The sequence below is a fragment of the Heterocephalus glaber genome, unplaced genomic scaffold (assembly GCF_053883595.1).
Source record: "Heterocephalus glaber isolate CG9 unplaced genomic scaffold, H.glaber_assembly_v1.0 deba00001556, whole genome shotgun sequence".
NCBI classification, from domain to species: Eukaryota; Metazoa; Chordata; class Mammalia; order Rodentia; family Bathyergidae; genus Heterocephalus; species Heterocephalus glaber.
Window position 1 is genome coordinate 293,782 of NW_028258347.1, and position 21,366 is coordinate 315,147.

Here is a 21,366-nt window from a genome sequence, read left to right on the forward strand (position 1 = left end):
GACCCTGAGCACACAAAGCCCACAAGAGACCCACAGCTTTTAGAAATAATTGGGGCAAGAGGAGGCACCTCTCTGGCTTCCCATGGTTCTAGAGCCTTTCTAAATCACGAATGCAAATCTGGCCAACAACTTCCTTTCTTAATGTCAAAAGCAAGAATTGGTGTAGGGCTGTAGTAATCCAATCAGACTGACTTTACCTAGATATAAGCAGACTTCCAATTTTATTTCATTAAAATCTAAGGATTAACCCCAGGGAGGATGTAAAGAGGTTAAAATTTGTATTTCTTTAGAAACACAGGCACACACACACACACACACACACACACACAGCCATCATCAAACAACTTTGTCTTTTGAAGACAGTTTCTGCCTCAGGAAAGTGCGTCATGTCGTCATTTCCGTTTCCTGTGTCTGACCTACAGTGAGCCTCTTGTTTTCTCCCACAGGTGTACTACAACACGGATGATGAACGAGAAGGGTAAGGCACTCAGTTGTCACCAGAACACCCAGTCAGTCACGGCAGGGCCGGGCTGGAAGTGTGTGGCTCCGGAAGCCCCCCTCAGCTCAGTCCCCATGGAGAGTGGTCTCTCTGGGGGAGGCCGGGCAGCACCTTTCTCCTTCCTATGCTGCGCCTCTGAGGAAGTGCTTATTTTTTAAGTGACCCGTTTCTTCCATTCCACCTTTCCACCAACAGTCTATTACTGGAATTGTGGTGCTAGCCCTCGCTCCCATTGTTTGGCCCCAACACAAGATACAGTTGAACTTGAGGCAAAAGCCAAAGGAGACAGCTCGCCCCGCCTCCCGTGCTGCCCAGGACTCGCCAGTCTGTCTCATGCCCTCGCGCTGGGCTGGCTGGGTGGGACTGGGAAGGCTGAGAGGCTGCTCGTGCTCCCCCAGGACTTTAGCTAGGAGGCTGTCCTCGCAGGCCCCCACAGCACGACCCCAGCAGTGACGGAAACGTTCCCATCTCCGCACGGGACACCTGACTGGTCCTCAGGTTTTTAGGGGCCGCCACATCCCGAGTGCTTTCTGTCCTAAACTCATATAAAAGCTTACCAGTTTAGAGCCCCAAAGGAGCCTCCAGGCTCACTGAACTGACCTCCCCTTCCGGGTGACGGTAACATCTGGGCCGCGTCCTCAGGAGGGGTCCGCCAGCGTGTGCTTGGGCATTGCCGATGATGGTGCGTTCAGTGCACTCCGGATGAGTCCAGCTCCTGGAAAGCGATGTGGTCCGTGCAGCCGACATCTACCTGCTCCTGAACTCCCTCACCTGCTCTCTGGATCAGCATCCCTTTCCCCCTGCAGCTGTTAAAATATAGTTTTACCTCTCAACATCTTTGCTTTCCCCACGGGATGCCACTAAGTTTGTTAGTAGTCTCCTTACAATTGGCTTTCTCCTTAAAATTCATGCGTCTGAACCATAGGAGTTGCAGGTTATATTGGGGTAATTTTCTCTTATGACTTGGGTGCTTATTTTTCTCCTCGTTCAATATTCACTTTTAATATTTATTTTATAGTCTTTGTTTGCATTTGATGTGGGAACTGAAATCTGTAGGTCATTTCCCCCAACGACAGTCAAACCTGGGCTTCCCTGTTCCTATGTAACTGATGTATTTACCTGTGAGACATTTCACACTTGGTGAAGTGCATGGGGCAGACCTTGCAGAGTTAATGCTAGAGCCAGGTGAAGCCAATGCTAGAGCCAATGCGAAGGACAGCATGAGGACCACGTCAGGCTCCCATCTGCCTTGGAATAGTCTGCAACTAAGAATGGTTTTCATACTTTTCAACAGTTGAAAAAATTCAGAAGAATACTATTGCATGGCATGTGAAAATTTTATGAAATCCAAGCATCCATAAAGTTTGGCTGGAACACAGCCATGTTAATTCCTCCACGCATTGTCTGTGATTGCTTTGGTGCTGTTCCAGCAGAGCTGAGTAGTTAACACAGGCTGTTTAGAAACAGTTGGCAACTTTCAGTTCCAGAGTAAGGGAGGCTCCAATGGGTCCCAAGATTTCCCAGCCTGTTTGGCAGGGGCAGAACCTTGTCTGGGACTCAGCCTCAAACTGCAGACTTTTAAATACCCAATAGATTGTTCTTTCTGTTGGCACATAAATAACGTATTTAGAGTGGCTGGGGTGCACAGGAGTGATGAGCACTATCAGTTCTAATCTGTTATTCATGCACTTAGCAGGGCGGCATGGTGTCGTGGGAGGAATGTTACTCTGACCAGGTTCTACTCTCGGTTGCCGTTTACCACTGTGACGTCTTGGGTCAGCATCTTGATCTCAGGGCTTTGGCCTCCTTAATTTTCCACTGAGGCCTTTGCTTGAGACCATCTCTCAAAATTCCACCTAGCGTTGATGTTCTGTTTAGTAGAATGAGTGAGAAAAACTCATGGTAAACTCAGTATCAGGAGAGGAAGTGCCTGAGCTTGATGTGCAGACCCCACTGTGAACCATCCTCATCCCAAACTGTCCCTCTTCGCACTCCAGCCTTGTAGACAGCTCCTGGCCTGCTTCTGACCCATGGGCTGTTTCCCTGGGAGAATCTCCTTGTGTCATCACGCAGTCCTGAGGCCCGAGGGCCGAGTCTCGTACTCCGGCACATCTTCTGGTTAGTGTGTGACTGAGCAGTGGGCAGCATCGGAAGCTCCGCACTAATCCACGAGAGCCGCTCGGTCATTGTTTCCTGTACATGTCACTGTGAACACTCACTGGAGACTCACGAGGTGCTCGCCCAGGACTTCGATGATTCTCTTACTGTATTCTCTCAAATGTCTCAATGTCTCCGATAGTGAGTAAGCCAAGTGGGAAACTTGTTCAGAGTTGCACAGCTGGCAAGTGAGAGAGGCAGGGACTGGACCACCCCGAGCCACCCTTCACAGGACCTGCTTTGAGCCCTTGCCCCGTGCGCCAGCCCGGTCCTCATAATTCTTGATCTGTGGCTGTGACGGAGGCAGCAAGAGACAGGTCCTCGTCAGGAGAGCTCTCGGCCTTGCTGGAGGCACAGTGTTGCCTCATCGCTGGACAAGCCCAGAAGCGTGTGCCTGGTGGACCCGAGGTCGCCATGTGCATTCACGCAGCCCTGCTGAGGGGCCGTCTTCACGGGCACCACACAGCCTTCCCGAGACCTGTGCAAGCCGGTCCTTCACCCCGCCGCGCTGGCCCAGGGCTTTCTGCGTGGCTTCTTCCAATGCTGTCCCGTGCAAGCCCCAGTGGGAATATTCTCTGCGCCTCCGTGCTCTACAGGGTTGAGCAGAAGCCCTGGGTAACACTGCCACCTTAAGTCCCAACTTTTATCTCTGCCACGGTGAGCTCGCACACCAGGCACACTGCTTTGCCCCTCAGCATCTACCTTCGCTGGGATCCTATCGTCCTCTTTGCCCAGTGGAGCCGGCAGGTGACTGGAGGAGAAAGTGTCCCCGTGCCCCCTGGCTCACATCACTGAATGCTTGGCCCTGCAGGCTCTGGCTCTCCACTACCTTCAGGAAGATCTTCCAGATATTTTAGATGGATCTTCAAGTTGTTCTTGGTTAGAACGTTGCTGTCACAGGCTATAGCATTTTAGTCAGAAGCAGAAATATCTGAACTACCTTTAAACATGATCCTTCTGGGCCTACTGACCCAAGCATTTATTACTTGAATTCTGAGCTCACAACTACAATAAGAGTTAATAAATTTATTCTTCCTTTCCTTCCTTCTTTCCTTCCTTTCACTGGTTTGTCCAGTGACTTCTTAAACACCCCAAGCTAGCATTGATTAAAGTCATTCTGGGCTGATTTTCCCAAAGAGGAATCTGTTGAAGGTAAATTAGTCGAGATTCTGCTCCAAGGTATGAAAGACTTTGTGAGGCCTTAACTGTTGGATGAGCCTCTCTGCTCTGCTCCTACACAGGGCTGGGGCCTCTGCTGATGCGGGCTCTCATGGTGATTCATTTTCACAGGTGTGAAAAAGCACAGTGGTGAGAAAAACGAGCTCTGTCTCCAGGGAGCCTGCAACCCCTCCCGGAATTTTGGGGGGGCTTCTCCTCCCTAGGCACCCAGTGCCTCCAGCAGCTCACCTGGTGTGGCCAGAGACCCATGCTTTGCAGTATTTTTCTGCCACTTTCACAGTATTTTTGTGACGAAACTTAGCACTTCTTTGTTCATGCCTCAGGGACTCGCTTTCCCTGAAACTGACCCATAGCCAGTGGCTGAACGTGCTGCTCTGGGGTCATTCTGCACATTGATCCCCTCCCAGTGCCAGCAGGAGGGAGTCTGATGCCAGAGCAAGCAGCTTTTCCTGGTTCTCCAGTCCTCTTGTGCTGTAATGAAACTTAATTTGCTCAGACACCAGGAAGCCTAAGCTGTCAGACCTTTCATCTTGCAAATGGACTCATCCTATCAGCTTTTCCCTTCTGGCCTCGCATTGAAAATAAATGAAACCATTGAATCCAGAACACATCAAACATATTGACTCCTACTGGGTTTATAGATTTGAAAGCATGGAAAAGCATATCTGAATTCCCATGAGCAGTGTGGTTTATCCAAGATGTTATTTTAATGGCAAGGTCTACTATGGCTCAGAACAGGGTGCTATCAAAAGTCAACAGGCCTGGAGAAATATAAATAAATCTTGCTTAGTGAAGAAAGAAAATCACTAGTGTAGGAAAGCTCACAGCATGAGAGTGTCTGGTGACATTTCAGGCTATTTACCCGTCATTAACCTCATGGCCACTGATTGCTCTGTGAATGGATTTTCTAATCTTGTAGTCCAGAGATCAAGGTCACTGCACTTCCAGGACGTGACAGAGTGACAGGACCTGCTGTTGTCACAGTGGAGTGAGGGGGGAGGAGGGGGAGTGAGGCCCTCGAACTCACTGCCACCCGCGGCTGGGACTGAGTGTTAGACTGTTCTTCCAGCTGCTTTCAGTGACATCCTAGGGAAGAAAATAAGAGAGTGCTGACTCTTCATATGATTCCTCATACCCTTACTCATCTTCCTGTAGGATTTACTGAGTAACTTACCCAGGGCTCCTCTCAAAGATGAGCCTTCTGCAAACCTGTTTTTCTTCTTAGCTGCTTTGCCCTGCACAAGACCCTCAGTACGTTGAGCCATGGGTCCTCGCTGAAGTGGGATAAAGTCAGGTACCTGCCTGGCTGGCTCACGGGGTCTGCGACACTTAAGTGACGAGATGAAATGTGCTTTGTAGAATCTGAGGGCTCACTAAGGAGTTTTGTTGGTTGGGCCACCTTTTGGATGAGCTAGAATATGAGAAGATAAATGAGAGCACCATTGGTCTAATAATTCAAACCACTAGAGTGGATGGGAATATGTTTGGCCTCCCCTCAGTTGTATACCACGTGCTTTCTTCCCCTGACCCTGCCATTCGCTTGGCTGAAGAAGCGATAACTTCTGAGTGACAGCAATGCCGACAGGGAGATGCAGGGTTCACATTGTCGAGCAGCTCTGGACTGATCCAGTGTCGCCCATCCATGCAGGGACTTTACCAGTGTAAGTCCTCAGATGACCAGAGTGGGAGCTGGGGCTGTGTGCTCTGTGATTGATGGAGAGAGGACTCTGGCCTGTTTCAAGCTGTTGCCTATCCAGTCTTCTCAAACGGCTCATCCTCAAATCTCTCCACCTTCTTCTCACCATCTCTGTCTTCATCCAGCACCTGAGGGTGCTGACAGAGTACCAGAGAGTCTTCGAGTGCCGAGCCTAAATGTGTCCCTCAGTGCTCAGGAGAGCCTCCTTTCCAATTTGATTTCATTAAATTGTTTTTAAATTTTGCTTTTGATATGACATGTAATACTTGCATTTACTTCTAGAGTACATTATGATAGCTTGATACGTATATATATGTATATAATATGGCATTATCAAACCAGGGTAACTAGCATTTCCATGTCCTCAAATGTTTTTATGTTAACAGACTTTTTAAGCGGGAGGAGTTTGAGGCCCAGGGAAGTTGAGAAACTTGTCCAAGTTCCCACAGCAGTGAATTGTAAAGCAGGGATTTGAACCAAGGCAGTGTGGTCCCATAGTTCCTGCCTTCGTGGTTCTGCCGAATTTCCAGAATAGTAAGAGTCCATGTAGGAGCATGGTGTCTTCTGTCCTCTGTCTTCTCCATTAGAGTGCCTGGGGTCGACCAGAACTCCAGGAAGAAATGCAGAACCATCCGAACGGGTGGTTGAGGTCCTGTCTGGCCTCAGCAGATGGGTGTCAGAGGGGAAATTCCGGGGTCCCCGAGGAATTCCCAGGACTGCAGTCTCATCTGCTCCAGCCAGAGAAGGAGAGCAGCAGGAAGTCGGGACAAGTCCCAAGGAGGTGGCTTGTGTTCCTGCTGTGCCTGAGGAGCTGGACAGCCAGGCCTCAGCTTCATGCAAGAGCTGCAAAACCCCAGGGCTCACTCCTGCTGCCCCCAGCCCGGATCTGAGCAGAAGAGAGGGACAGGTGCAGGCTGCAGGGGCTAAAGCGCAACCACCTCCCCTCATGCAGAGTAGATCTGGGGTCAGCACCCCAAGGCAGAGTGTGTGTTCTGCCTCCGACAGGGGTGCCCCGGGACCTGCAAGGGGAAGAACGAAGTGGCAAGTGGGGCCAGTTTGGGAAAAAGACAAGGACCAACACATGCATGACCTTGGGTTTGGACCTTGTCTGCTTTGCTTAAAAGCCTCTGCTGTCTTCCAGCAGCAGTGTCCTCGTGAAGCGGATGTTCAGGCCCATGGAAGAGGAGTTTGGCTCTGCACCTGCTAAGCAGATGAAAGAAGAAGGCGTAAAGCGAGGTACCTCCTGGGTTGGGATGTACCCCAGCATGGTGTTCAGGGCGGGGGGCAGTTCGTCAGGAAGGGCTCTGGGGAGCCCTCGCCCACACAGTTATTACACAGGAGGTTCATTGTCCTCTCCAGCCTGGACCTGTCCTTTTCAGCACCCCAAGTGAGGTTCCTTTTGGGCACGGGCTCGTCCTCTGCCCTGGAGGATTCCCGGTGTGTGCTGAGAAACTCCTGCTGTGTTGGTGACAGTGACAGCCTGCAGGGCCGGGCAGGGAGCATGTGCCACTAAAACTAGTGACGATCTGCAGAGCAGGCAACCCTCTGCTTCCTCCTTGGCCTCTGTCTTATTCTGCCATCCTGAGGATCAGAAACAAAGCCCGAGGCTGTCTGTGCCCCGCCCAGCCCCTGTACTGGCGCGCTTGTCCTTAGTGGCCAACTTGCAGGGCTTTGGGAGACTCGGCTTATCCTGTGCTATCCCTGGTGACCTGGCTCACCTGCTTAGACATGGGCACCGACTTTAGGTGTCCTTTTGAGAAGCTTTATTTTTCCTATTTGTTGTAATGGAATTTGCCTCCTGGTCAAGGTCACCACTCATAGCCTGCCTCAGCCCCTGGAGTCCTCTTCTGTAAAGTGGGGTGACAAGGGGACCTGGCTCAGAGCGCTGTTGTGAGGCCCAAGGAGCCCGTACAGGGAGACCTAGCACACAGTAAGCACCCCAAGTTTCCTGTTCACGACCCGCTGTTCTCTAGACCTGTACCTGGCTGAGTCGCATCGGACTCAGGTGTGCACTGGGGGTTCCAGAATGGAAGAGCATCAACGCATCAGTGTTAGGCCGGCATCCCTCAAACCTTGGAAAGGTTTTCTGACCTCACACTGTCGAACATCCCAACTCCGTCTCAGCCTTTTCTGCCCTGCACTTCAGTTAGGGCAGAATTGTGTGGAAATCTGGCTGCACACAATCAGAGCCCAGTGATTTGGCCAAAGATTCTTTTGGAGATTGGGAGCCCAGCACAAAAAAATCGCCCCTAGAAATTATATTGGGTTGTAATTTAAATAAGTCCATGGCCCTGCTCGCTCTGAATCACAGTGACACATGAGGGCACTGCGACCTGCCAGCAGTGAGGGAACTGACCTCTGGAGAGGACAGGAGCCCCGAGTCCTAGTTTGGAGCGCCCACTCCATGAAGGCACTGGGCAGACTCAGTCGGGCGCGGCGGCCGCCCTTCCTCTTTGTTGGCTGGAAGTTCCCCAAGAGAGATGATGTTCACACTGGTCACCAAAGCGGGCGCTGTGCATTGATTTGCCTTTGTTGCCACTTGTCAGTCAGGTGTCCCAGCTAGAGACACCAGGGCCATCTCTGGCCTTGTGACAGGTGTCAGGGGTGCCGGTCATGCTGCCAGTGCAGAGCTAATGAAAGCCTGGAAACACCCAGCTGAGTGAGGCGTCACCAGCCTGTGGGAGAGCACCAGCACTGTCCCTCCTGGGGGCCATCCCTCCCCTTCCGCATCACCCCAGCACTTTCCAGCCACTCGGGAAGCAAGGGGCGGCGTCACTGTCCGAGACACTGGCTTGTGAGGGGAGCGGCAGGCAGGTGTCATAGAGCAGAGCATGGGGTCTCCCGGGGCTGGCCTGCTGGACGTGAGCGCTCTGGGGAAAAGCTCCAGGACTTTCATCTGAAATGGACCTGTCTTCCCCTCTGGATGTAACTGAGGATCTGTGTTCTACTTATTTTCCCGCGTTCTGCTAACATCGAGCTCTCTTACAATAACCATTAGATCACTAGATCATCTAGCTGAAATAGAGGTTAGAAAATGTTCATCCCAGAGGACTAAATTTGGAAATCGCTGGAGACATGCTCATTGTTTATTTAACAGACAGTTTTGTATCTGATAAAGAGAAAACAAGTGTGCAAGCCTTCAGTGTCCTCCGTCCCCCCTCGCTCCCTCCCATGCCGGGCTCGCCTCTCCTCTCCTCGCTCCTCCCCGGCTGGCGTCAGTGCCCCTCGGCCCAGCGGCTGGGCTGAGCGGCCGGACACGACTCGCCTGGGGCCGGGCTGTTCGGTGGCGGAGAGCGAAGAAGCAGCCGGGCAAGGGCCGTGCGCTGCCCCCCACCCCCGCAGGCCCCGGCCACGGCTGCGTGTCACCGCAAGCGCCGATGTCCCGGGCCTCGCCCCTGTCTTCCAGTGCTGCTGTACGTGAGGAAGGAGACTGACGACGTGTTCGATGCGTTGATGCTGAAGTCGCCCACGGTGAAGGGCCTCATGGACGCGGTGAGCACGGCCTCTCCCCTCCTCCCTTCGGGACAGCCAAATGAGCCCGGGGTCTGTGGACTCACCTGCTGAGTGCCCTCCTCCCAGCCCAGGTCTCGGCTGGTTTCACCCAGCGTGGGCTCGGGAGTTACTTCATATGTGTTATGCACGGGTTACCCACACGAACGCAACTCTGCCTGGAGCCGGAGTTCTGTCCCGCCTCTCCCGGCCCCCGATTTTCAGAGCTGTGAGGCCCCAGGGCGGCAGGGAAAACTGTGACACCGAGCGAGCGGGACTCCGGGTTTCGGGGCCACACGTTTCATGCCCCAGGATGCACCCTAAGTGGAATCCTGCAGTGCCGTCTTCTGTGGCTGATTTCTTTAGCATACTTTTGTTGTTTACCTTTATCTATGTCGCAGTATAAACCAGAACTTTATTCTTTTGTTTTTCACTTCATCCGTTGATGGATATTGGATTTTTCTCCACTTTTTGGCTGTTCTGAATAATGCTGCTGTGTTGGGCAGTCATGGCTAAATTCTACATAAACACCTGTTTCCAATTTTAAAAAAAAATTTTTTTTCATGGAGAAAAATAGGAGATTAACCCCAGGGCCTTCACGTTAAGCTATATCACCAATACTTTCAAAATATATTTTTTTAAATTTTCGAGACAAGGTCTCACTAAGTTATTAATTTGCCCAGGTTGGGCTTGAACTTGCCACCCTCTGCCTCAGCCTCCCAGAGTGCTGGTATTACAGGCCTGCCCCACCACACCTGGTGTGTTCCCAGTTCTTAGTGGTATGTCCTGAGTAGAACTGCTGAGCCACACACAAAAAGCCAAATACTGCACGATTCCGTTTCTAAGCAGTGTCCAGAACAGCACATTCACTGACCTGGGAGCAGCGGGGCCCACCAGGGGCTGGGAGCAGGGGGCGGAGGGACTGCTAAGCGGGCTTCCTTCGGGAGCGATGAGTGCGTTTCGGAATTAGAGATAATGGTCAGAGAATATGTGGATGTACCAGATGCACTGGATCACACACTTGAAAGTGGTCACAATGATGAACTGTAATATATATATATATATATATATATATATTCATGTCTGTGGTTAGAATTTTTGAAAATAAGGTAGAAGTCCATTTCCAGTGTGCATCCCACGCCGCCTCTGTGCCAGCGTTGTTAGCAAGTCGCCAGCCCTCTGAGCAGGGCAGACGGACAGACGGATGGCTCTCCCCAAAACACCAGGGAGGTCTTGGTTCTCCACGCTTCTCATTGTAGCCGAGTCTGTTGTTGCTGAATCGGCCCCACATACGTGAAATACAAAATTGAAAATGAATGTGACAAAAAATGTGATCTATACCTCTTCACATGAACCAAGATTTCTTTAAATGATGCTAAAATTCCCAGAAAATAGACTAAATAGTTCAAAAACCCCATAAAATCTTCTGAGCTCCCTCGCTTTCAGTACCACGTTGCTGGACCGGACTGACTCAGCTGTCTCCAGAGCTGATCCACTCCTCACAGGCTCCCCGGGGCCTTCTGTGATGGGCAAGGTACAGAGCCACTGGTCCCAGCCGCCTGGCTTTGTTAGGCTGTGACCCTGCCTCCATGCTGGGCGCTTTTCCCTCTCATTCCTTAACATCTAGATGGTTTCACAGCTTTCCTGAGGATGCGATCTCACTGTATGCCAAGACTAAATGTCCCCTGCAGTCTCTCCAGGCGGCACCCAGGCCACCTCCACCTCCACTCCCAAGCAGCAGGGACCCAGGAGGGCAGTGCATGGCATCTTTTGGACCTGTGAACTCTGCCAGAGTCGGGTTCTGACTTCCTCTCCTGTTCCGGTGTGGAAAGAAAAGGTTTCACTAACACCGAACACCAGCTGTCCCCTCACTTCCTGAGCCCTGGACAGTGAGCTCTTTGGCACCCTCAGGAGATATGGGTTGGGGTGAGCAGCATAGGGACCCACGGTGGCCTGCAGCTTGGGGTGTCTCGGAGGGCCACAGGCTCTGCGGAAGTGGGGGCTTAGCCACACGAGGAAGATAGAACTCTGAAGAAGATTGACTGTTTTTCTTTGAGTCTGCATGTTTGGCATCACGTTAACACCCATAAGTCACAAGGGCTTCTCAATTGTTCCAAGTTGCAAGCTTAATTAAAGGCAGAGGATTTGGTGCCCTGTGAGGCCCATTGTTGAGGGACTTGACCAGTGATCTTGCACACTCTCAACCCTGAACTGCACTTCCTTGCAAGCCCTGGAGCCCAGCAAAGCCACTCACACCCCAGGGCCTTCACGTCTGGGTGACCCCCCCACCCAGGTGTGCTCTTCCTCCAGGCCCAATGCCTCGGGACTCCTCGCTCAAGTGTGGCTTCCTTGGTGGCCCCTCTCATCCCTAGGCAAATGGCGTCTCCATCACTCTGCCCCTACCTCATTTTCCTTCAGCCTGACATTGTTAGATGGTCACTGGTTTTCTCTTCCCCACTAGATTGTAAAGCTCCTAGGGTCAGGGGTTTTGTCTCTTGTCGGCTGGGCATCTCCAGAGCCTTGAGCACAAATATTCACTGACTGAATCCAGCATGTCCTGGATGGATGTGTGCCCCAGGCTGAGCGCTGTGGGTGACGTGACTGTCACATGCACTGCTTTGTGTAACCCTTACAGTATGTAAGGGAGCATGGCAGGTAAACCTCATCATCAGATGGGGAAACTGAGGCCAAGACAGAGGGAGGGCTCCCAACAAGGTAGTGGAGCCAACCTAAGCACTTGAGCAACTGCAGTCCAGTGAGGGAGCCCCTGTGTCTGAAAGTGCACTAAGGAGATGAAGCCCTCCTGTCACACACGTGTGACCATGGAGAGAAGATTAGGCGGCAGGAAGCACTCAGGCAGGAAGTGGTCGGTGACCGGACACATGTCCGACAAACGAGCTCCAACGCTAGTTCTGCCTGTAGGAGTGCAACACCCTGGAGCATGTTCCTCGGTGTGCCTGTGCACAGGGTCATCATTTCGGAAAGAAGAATAGGAGTAAGGAATAATACTGTGAAGATAAAAGTGAAATACAGGCGTGGTGTGAGCGTTGCGTGAGTTAGTGACATGGTACTGAGAACAGCACCTAGGAATACTCTAAACGTGTGCACATGTGCGTGGGGGTGTGGCCGGGAGTGCTCTGAGGTGGGAGGCAGATTGAGATTCCTCGTCCAAAGGAGTGGGAAGGAGTTAGAGCTCCCGGTGAGGCTCACCACCCCACATGGGGAGAGAGTCGTGCATGGTGACAAGTCGCACGTGGCCACCCAGGGAGTTCTGCAAGCGAGAGCCCCTGGCTTTCTTGTTGTGGACCTTAGGGCTGTGCCAGGCTCTGCTGGACCCCACAGTGGGCAGGCTGCACCGACACCTGCACAACCCCTGGGACCTCCACCTCCTGCCGTCGCACATCTGAAGTTCCTGCCCACGAGGTCTGTTCAGAGAAGTCTCGGTCTCAGACCTCGGAAACCAGTCTCCCCACAACAAGATGTGTCCAAGACCCTCCTGGGTATCAAGGAAGCCTGGGGTCTTTACAGATATCAGTGATGTAAACATTATGTAAGTGTATGCTCCATTCGAACAACTCAGAAATTACAGGAAAAAACTCCAGGCACCACCATTCCACTTAGCAGACAAGGCCATGTGAGTGAGCTCACCCAGCCCTGGCAGAGGAAGCTCTGCAAGCCCCTGAGAGGCGGCAGCTCCCTCCACATGACAGCTGCACAGTCTCCTCCTTCTGGGTCATTTTATGTAGTCATCAAGATAATCAAGAGCACGCTTGTGGTACAGCAGGAAGTGTGCTCCCTGTCATGCGTTACATGTCATGAGCTCTGGGCGGGCCAGTAACTAGTACATTTCAAAATATGATGGATGAGTGTAATCAGTATTTTGAAATATTTGCAGAATTCTGTGATGTGAAAATATCCGTGATTTCCATTGTTAACAAAGACACAGAATCGCTGTGTGTTAACAACAGAAGGAAATGCAAAATGCCACTTGAGCTTAGCGAGAATAAGGGTATGTGTTTTTCCACCCAAGTTCCTTGGGCATCTGCAGACCCTGGGCTAAGAAGCCATGGCTCACACCAACCATAGAGAGGAAGTAGCTCCAGAAATACTGCGGAGCCGATTCCTCCTCATGCACCTGCTCTGCCCCTCACTGATTGTAGAACCCCCGGAAATAGAGGAGGCAGTGATTCCCTCCCGAGCATTGGCTCCACCTGGCTCCTCCTTTCTTCATCCCCTCAGCGAGACTCTTCTCAGAGCCCTCTGGGTGCAGAATCGGCTCACCTCAGTGGGTTGTTTTCGATCTGAGGGTGCAAGTGTGGGTCCCAGTGATTGTGTGCACCGGCATGGGAGGAAAGAGAAGGGAGTAGAAATTCTTCCAAAGGGAACTTGGCGGGGCTCAAGGGGCACTAAAGCAATGTCGACCCTACGGATGTGGAGAGAACAAGAAGATATTCAAGGAAACTTGGTAGCGTTCATCTATTCTGACAGATGTAACTTGTCTTCCCGGTCACTTGCTGTAGGAATGTAAATTTCTAAGCGAAATGGTTTGGTGCTCTCCCTCCAGGGTCACTGAGTGGTACTTCCAAGAGGTTAGACATTTTGGATAACTTGAAACTGGATTTCTCATTGAGTTGGTTTAAGGACATGAGAGTTTCTGCAGGAGATGTAATGTCTGTGTACGTGTGTGTGTTTATTGCTCTACATAAAACAGAGTAGATTAGTCAGCTGTTCTCACTTACTTGTCTACTAGATTTGCCCAGCCCTAAAAGAAGTATACTGAAGTCTTCCTCCACGAGTGACTTTTTCAAGGTTTCCTTTCGTGGGCAGTGCACTTTGCCTTGGTGCTGTCTCGACGCAGTTTCAGTCTTGCTCTTCCTTCCCCTGTTGTGCTCTCGGTTAACACCATGCCCACTCTGATCCCACCAACCTCGCAGCACACCCCGTCTAGCAGTCCCTTCACACCTGCATTCTTTCTGCTCACACTTGCTGGTTTGGTCGTTTGTCAGGCATCGATGCCTCTTTCATCTCACTGCGTTAAGTGGTTTTCTTTAAACGCAGTTCTCTTTCTTTCTTTCCTTCTCATTTATTTACAGTTTTTCTTTTTCACCCACGGCACACTCTGGTTTGTCCTGGAGCAATGACTGATGTGCTCCACTTTTATCTCTTCCCTTCCTTTACAGTTTTACTCTGTGATTTCCTTTTACTTTCTAGTTTTGCAGTCAGATTAAATTGCTTGTTTTCATCCTTTTTAATTTAAAAGTTACCCTTTTAAAGTTGTCCCTTCCTCTTTTATTTGAAAATAAAATTCCAGCTATTTTCTCCATGCAGCCTCCAGCTCCCTGGCCCCCCTGTAAAGTGAGACATCTGTCCCTTTCCTTACTAGAGGGCCAGGGATGTAGCTCAGTGGCACTCTGCCTGCTTGGCAAGCACAAGGTCCTGAGTTCAATCCCTGGTACCGGAAGGAAGGAGGGAAGGAAGAAAGGAAGGAAGGAAGGAAGGAACCAACGAACGAACGAAAAAGAAAGACCTTTTTCTTACTAGGATGAGCCCAAGAAAACACCTACTCCATTCCCATGACCTCCCGACCTCTAGACTTCACTAAAATAGTTTAATCTTTTTTTCTGGGAAACAATGAGATTCTTCTTTGCATTACGTCCTTCTGCTGCAGGAATCCTGTTGAGCACTGGTTTTTCATGCTCCCAGACCAGGTAAGGACTTGCATACCAAGGCCTATGTTGCTCCCCTGGTTCTTGTCTCCCGCCCTTTTGCCTCGTTCTGTCTCATGATGCGTCTGTGTTCAGATGGGGCCCTTTGGTGAGTCTCTTCCTCTAGTGGGCCGCATGCCTGGATGCCGTCTGACCCCCATCTCCAGAGGCCGCTCCTCCATCGTGAGAAGGGAGGAGCAGCTGCTGTGGGGGGACTCATGGGCTGAAGTCCTTTTCTCTAGGTGCCCACAAGAAGGCTGAAGCCAGGTTTATCCCTTTCCCCCTCAGCAATTTGTGCTTTCTGTCCAGGAGGCTCCAGCATTGGGAGGTTTTGGACCACCTGATGTCTGCGCCTTTTCGTATTGCATCTCCTGGGATTCAGAATGCCCGGCCCTGCCCAGAAACACGGGTCTTTCTTCAGTTATTTGTTAGATCATTTCGTCTTCTTCATCTGCTCCTTTTCTGGCTGGGATGGTTTTTGCATCCCGTGTAACCCTCCTCTATTCTGCAGGTCTCTTCTTCCCTTCATGGTTTTTGTGTATTTTTGCTTTGCACTTTAAAATCTTTTGACTGGATTCTTCCTGACTCTTTGGTTTGCTAAGTTGGCATCAATCCTTTAATTCCTCTGCTGAACTTTAAAATGCCTTTAGTTCAGTAGTCATAGTTTTAAACCAGAATTTTGCGCATGTGTGCTTCATGAGTGTTCTTTGTAAGAGTGCTTTTTGTATGAAGTGCTTCTCATGCTGTATTGGAATGGGTGCCTTTGCCCATTTTCTTTGCTGCCTAGAGCAGCCCCCCTTACACTGGGCGGCTTTGGGCTCTGTGGTGGCCGCGAGGACTGATCCTGCCAGCTTCGTGGCGTGGAGCTGGCTCTCTGGCTGCTCATGCAGGCTCCTCAAGCTCCCTGTCCTCAGCCCGCCTCCTTTTGGTTTATCGAAAGGTGGAAGTTCTTCCTGGGGGACAGGAATCTGTGATTCTCGGTAGAATTAGAGCCTCCCAGGATCCAAAGTGGTTCCAGCTTTGTTCTAGAACTCTTCAGCCTCTCTGCCTGGCCTCTGCCAGACTTTCAGTAACTCAATCCCGAACCTCTCCTGCCTCAGCTGCCTGTGGGTCCCACCAGCCCCCAGAGGAACAGAGGCGTGGCAGACATCTGGAGCAGGCCTTTTCAGAGTCTGTTTCTCAGCAATTACTACTTTATATTTATAAAAGGACATGGACATTGTAAAACCAGAATAAACTGCAGAATTGTACAGTCCACTCTTTTACTAGATCAATGGGTCCTGTAAATATGTTGTATGTACTATATATAGTGAGTGTTTAAATGAAAACACTTATTACAGTAAAAGACACATTGCCATTAATCCTCCTCAAAATACTTCCCTCACTGCAGACACACTCATACCATCATACTGGCTACCTTCTGAAGCAGTTCTGGAAAATTCTCTGTCTTGAGTGTCTTTAGTTGCGCTGTTGTGGCTGCCTCGATATCCTGGCTTAATTCAAAATGTTGACCTTTCAAGGTCATTTTGACTTTAGGGAAGAGCCAAAAGACATATGGTGCCAGATCCAGTGAATAAGGCAGATGAGGACGCAGCGTGATGTTTTTGTGAGCAGCCTTTCTGTTGGATGGTGCTCAGCAGCAGCACTTGCCATATTTTTTTATCACACCTTGTAAAAACACTCAAGGAGGACTAACAGAAAGTGGCAAAAAGCTGGGATAAGTGTGTTCAAAGTGAGGGGGAGAATTTGAAGGGGGTTAATGACAATGTATCTTTTATTGTAATAAAAAATGTAAAATATTTATTTTTATATTTCTTATGTATTTCAACCATGCTTTTTATATACATACATACACAAATTATATATACATATGGGATTGCATGTATATATAATGTATATATATACACACTATATATATATAATGTATATATATACACACTATATATATATAATGTATATATATACACTATATATATATATACACACACACACACTGTTTTGAAACTTGTCTTCTTTCCCTCTAGTATGTTAAGGATATTTTTTAAAAATGAGAATTCATGTAGACTTCCCATCTTTTTCATGACTACATGGTTTTCAACTGTGAAATATCAAAATGTGTTTAACCAATGGTCTGTGCATTATGAACAGTGATGTTTTGAAAATCTTTGCAAAACCAGATTACTAGATATGGAATGTATAGGTCAAAGGATATATGCATTTTGTATTTGGATAGCTTCTTCCAAATTCTTTTCCAAAAAGGTAGAGCTTGTTACTCTCTTGGCTACAGAATATGAGTTTCCATTTCTCTTACTCTGGCTGACACTGTATTATTAATTTTTCATTTCTCGTGGACTCCTATCAGTCTTATATTATTCTTCTTTGCGTCATCTAGGAGCTATTGGCTTGATTTCTCATAGTCCCTTACTAGTTTTAAGAGATCTCTCTTTTCATGGTCACTGATCACCATCCTGTCTTCTATATCTGATATTCTGTCTTCGTATTGGCTCAGTCTGCTGTGTATACTTTCAATAGAGTTTTTAATGCCCTGGATATCTGTTTGAATCTGTTTCATGGATTCCATTTCTTTCCTATGTTGGGCATTCATGGCCTCCATCATGTTCCTGAGCTCATCTGTTTTTTTAAACTGTTTCTGTTCTAGAGTCTCTAAACATGTCTTTCATTCTACTCACCATCTCTGTAGTTATCTAGGAAATTATTTCTATTTTGAATTTTTCTAGAGCCTCATTCATCTGTTTTGTTACTTCCTGTACTATCAGTTCTGGGTGTCCAGGTGGTTGATTATCAGACTTTTCCACCTCATTTCCCCCAGAATTTGTCTTTGGTGAGCTGGAAGTCTGGGTTTGTGCCTTGCTTAAATGTCTTCTCATTTCTATTTTTGTTGGTTCTCTCTTTGGTTTAATTCCTGGGTTGATACTTCAATATTGCATATTGTAAGTATCTTCGTTGCTTGTGTTTAGAACCCTTCTGGAATGGTTGCTTCTCAGAGGTGTCTCCAGATATAGCTGATCTTTAGGTTTTGAGTCTCTAATGACTCTGAGGCAATATCGTTTTCATTATACCAGGAAGGACAACTGATTAGATCAATCACAACACCTTAGCCCAAGTGATACAATCAGTAACAACAATAGCATCAAGCGCAGCTTAGAAAATGACAATTTGTGGTAGTTTTTAATCCATCACCTTTAAGAGTGTGAATTAAATCAAAATCAAGGACCAGCCGAAAACATGTTTATAGTGAATAAACTCTTCAATATAGCAACTTTACCCTTCAGGATGGGGAGTTAGAAGCAGTTGGGGAGGGAGGGATGGATAGGTAGAAGGATAGGGAAAGGTTAGCTGTGAGGCTAGAGGACAGAGGAAGATCACACAAACTCTAGGAAACTGTTGACAAGAAGAAGAAAAGATAGAATGAAAGAACAAAGACAAGAACAGAACAACCTAACAGCAGTAGGGAAACTAGAAACTGTATTCACTTACCTTTGAAACTAATGACACTCAAGAGAAGGAAAAAGAGAAGAAAAGAAAAAGAAAGAAGAAATCCGAATTAGGGCAGGAACAGAAACACAAAGGGAGATGAAGAACAATGTGTGTGGGGGGGAGGGCCAGGGATTTAGCTCAGTGGTTCCAGCACCTGCCTCGCAAGCACAAGGTCCAGAGTTCGATCCCTGGTACCAAAAAAAAAGGAAAAGAAGAAGAAAGAAAAAAATTTGAAAAGAGTGGGAAAAAATGAAAAAATTAAAAATAAAAGAAAAAAATAATTTTGAAAATAAAAATGAAAATGAAGGGCCTCCTTCAGGGTATGTCTCTGCTGTCACAGTAGACAACGTGGGCAGCAGTGTACAGTTATAAGTCAGTGAAACTCAGCAAGCCAGTTGCAGACCTGTGAGATTCAGGCAGATTTCTGGCTGCAAGTCCCAAGTTGAGCTCCCTGACCTCCTGCGGGGTTGAACTCTGAAAGGTTCTACTGCAGGTTCCAGCTGCCCTTCCCCTGAAGATAGTGCAGGTTCCAATGGGAGGTGGTGATCCCTCCAACTTACCAAGCAGGGTGGTCTGGTGTGCCTTTATTGCAGAGATTCTCTTTGCTTTTCCAGTGGGCTTCAGTTTTCATCAAGGACCCTGAGAGAGGCCCTCTATGTGTTGTTCACTTCTCTGTCTTCTGGAGCTCAGGACAATGGCCTTTATGCTCCCCTGTGCCTCTGTGGTGTGGATCCAGGTACCTGCGCAGCCAGGAGGCCAGAGGTGGGGGGGGGGGGCGGTTGCATGGCTCCACTCCTTGCTCCAAGGCTGGGGATGGGGGTTTTAATTTTTTATTTCTCTTAATCTGATAAAATTAAAAATAGTATCCTATTGTTGCTTTAATTTGAAAATCTTCAATTACAAATGATGTGTTGCATCTTATGCTTATTGTCTGACTAGATTTTTTTCTTCTGTGAATTGCCTTTTTTCGTTTTCTTCTTTTTCCCATTGAGTTGTTAGATTTTTTTCTTGATGTGCTGAAGTTCTTTCTAACTTAAGGAAGTTAGTTTTATATCTGGCATTTGTGCTGTAAAAACATTTCCCAGTGTGTTATTTGTTTTCAGCTTTTTATGGTGGTCTTGGCTGCACTGGTATTTTTAATTCTATGTTGTTTGATTAACCTTTTGCCCCAGGTTTTATGTCTTGCTTAGAAAGATCTTCCTTACTTTAAGATGACAGCAATGCAAAGACTTATGGTTTCTTCTTGTACTTTTATGGTTTTGTCTTCACATATAAATCTTTGATCTACTTGAAATTTACTTTGATGTGAGGAGTGGAGGAGAAGTCTATATTAGCTCGTTAAAGTTTTTTCTGTATGGCTACCTGTTTAACGCAGCATCGCGATTCGAGTTCATCTCTTTCTGGACAATGTGAAATCCCGTTTTCACCATAGGTCTCATCCCCAGGGGGCTGAGTGTTGTGGAATGATCTGAGGTCTGTCCAGGGAATCACACACCGGTTCGGGGGGAGTCCTGCGGAAAGATCGAAGTGTGTGGGAACTTGGCAGAGTGGGGGCGGGGATTTTCCCGCTGCCCCACCGTGTGCTCATGGCCCTCTGTACTTGCGGTTGCAGATATCTGAGAAGTACGGGCTGCCGGTGGAGAAGATCACAAAGCTTTACAAGAAAAGCAAAAAGGGGTAAGAAAGAAATTGAACTTCAACTCACTTCCAAATCAGACACGCCTTCTCGGTGCTTTTTCTTAAATAGTGCCCATCTTGTGCCACTTCTGTCGCTCTCTCATAACAAGCATGTGGCCCTTCTGGAGGACTGCAGGGCAGCTTGTGCACGGTGCTCAAGAGTCTTTCACAAGGGAGGACCAGAGCATGTTGTCCTCATGCAAGCTGAGATCCCTGCTCCAATGACAAGATTTGCAGTGGCCCAGAGGGGTCTGGAGTGAGCTGAACACAGTGGGGAGAAGGCAGAGCCCCCTCTGCTAAGAGTGGCGTTTGTGGCCCTTGGGATTGGTTGCAGGGTAACATCATGGGGACAGGCGTGGCCGAGGCCTTCAGGATTTGTCCAAGTTAATCATTTGTGAAGAACAGCAGCTCTTCCCCACTGGGACTCAGTAGGCTCTGCGTCCCCTCTAAGTGTTTTACACATGTTCCTCACTTCCTCCTCGCTGTTCTACAAGGCAGTGTCTATTACTACCTCTTCTTTCTGATGAAGAAGCCAAGCCAGAGCTGCTTAAGCATCTGGACACACATTCAGTTCACGGGACACAGACTGGGGTCTTGGGCTGTGGCCTCAGAGCTCAAAACTTGGCTTCTGTGTGCCACTGTCTGAGCATCCTGGCCTGGCCACAGGTTCAGCCCTCAAGAATATCTCCAGGGCCTCAGCTCCTGGAGCTGCTTTCCTATGAGGCAGAGGACGGGGTCTCTAAACTCTTCTGTTTCTCCTTCCTAAAGGACTTTGATGATCTGGGATTCTCGGGCTTTCTGAGCAAATAGGAGAGCTTAGTGTGAGTTGCAGTTCTTCCCCAGGCCGACCCAGAGTCCCCTGCCTAGCGCTCCTCCGATGCAGATGTGCTTGCTGCTGATGATGACACAGTGCTGTCAGGAGCCGTGTCAGCCCCATGCCTGGTGCTTCTAACCCAGCAACAGCCCCAGAAGCTGCACTGTCCCAATGTTGGCCAAAGAATAAACTGAGGCTCTAAAAAGCAAAATAACTGGATAGAATCAGTGATTCATTCTCAAACTAAGATCTGTCCAACTTCCAAGAATGGGATCAACCCAAGGACTTCTAAATATGGACAAACTCTGGAAATTGTTGGTTTTCTTAAAACTAAATCCCTCGGGGTAGTTGGCCAAGGAACAGGTCCGGTGTGGGGAAGTAGCTAGTTCCAAACCTGTGCTAGCTGGTTGAGCCTCCCCAAGCTGAGCTGTCTCATGTGCATAGTGGTAGTGATGAACCCCTGGAGGTTGCTGGGTCCCCTGCAAGGTGTCCGAGCCCACATTCAGTGTGCATTCAGCCTGAGGTGACAGAATCCTCGTGTATGTCCCTCTCCCCGTTAAGGTCAGTGGCCTCGTAGCCTAACGAAAATGCTTAGGGGTGCTAACTGTGTAGGCTGTGATGTCAGTCTCCACTAACTGTGCTGAGCCTCAGT

General features: G+C 48.9%; 1 protein-coding gene across 6 annotated transcripts in view; it reads left to right on the forward strand.

The window, feature by feature from the left end:
• The window catches only part of Grhl2 (grainyhead like transcription factor 2), a 136,404-nt gene that overhangs the window by 108,057 nt on the left and 6,981 nt on the right, over window positions 1-21,366 (forward strand). For 5 of the 6 annotated variants that reach the window (XM_087190752.1, XM_004850226.3, XM_021262739.2 and 2 more), the window contains 4 exons: window positions 447-478; window positions 6,673-6,767; window positions 8,938-9,023; window positions 19,836-19,900. In XM_087190752.1, coding sequence (XP_087046878.1) covers window positions 447-478; window positions 6,673-6,767; window positions 8,938-9,023; window positions 19,836-19,900 — 278 coding nt within the window. The remainder of the gene's footprint in view (window positions 1-446; window positions 479-6,672; window positions 6,768-8,937; window positions 9,024-19,835; window positions 19,901-21,366) is intronic. The other variant, XM_004850227.3, reaches the window with a different exon arrangement.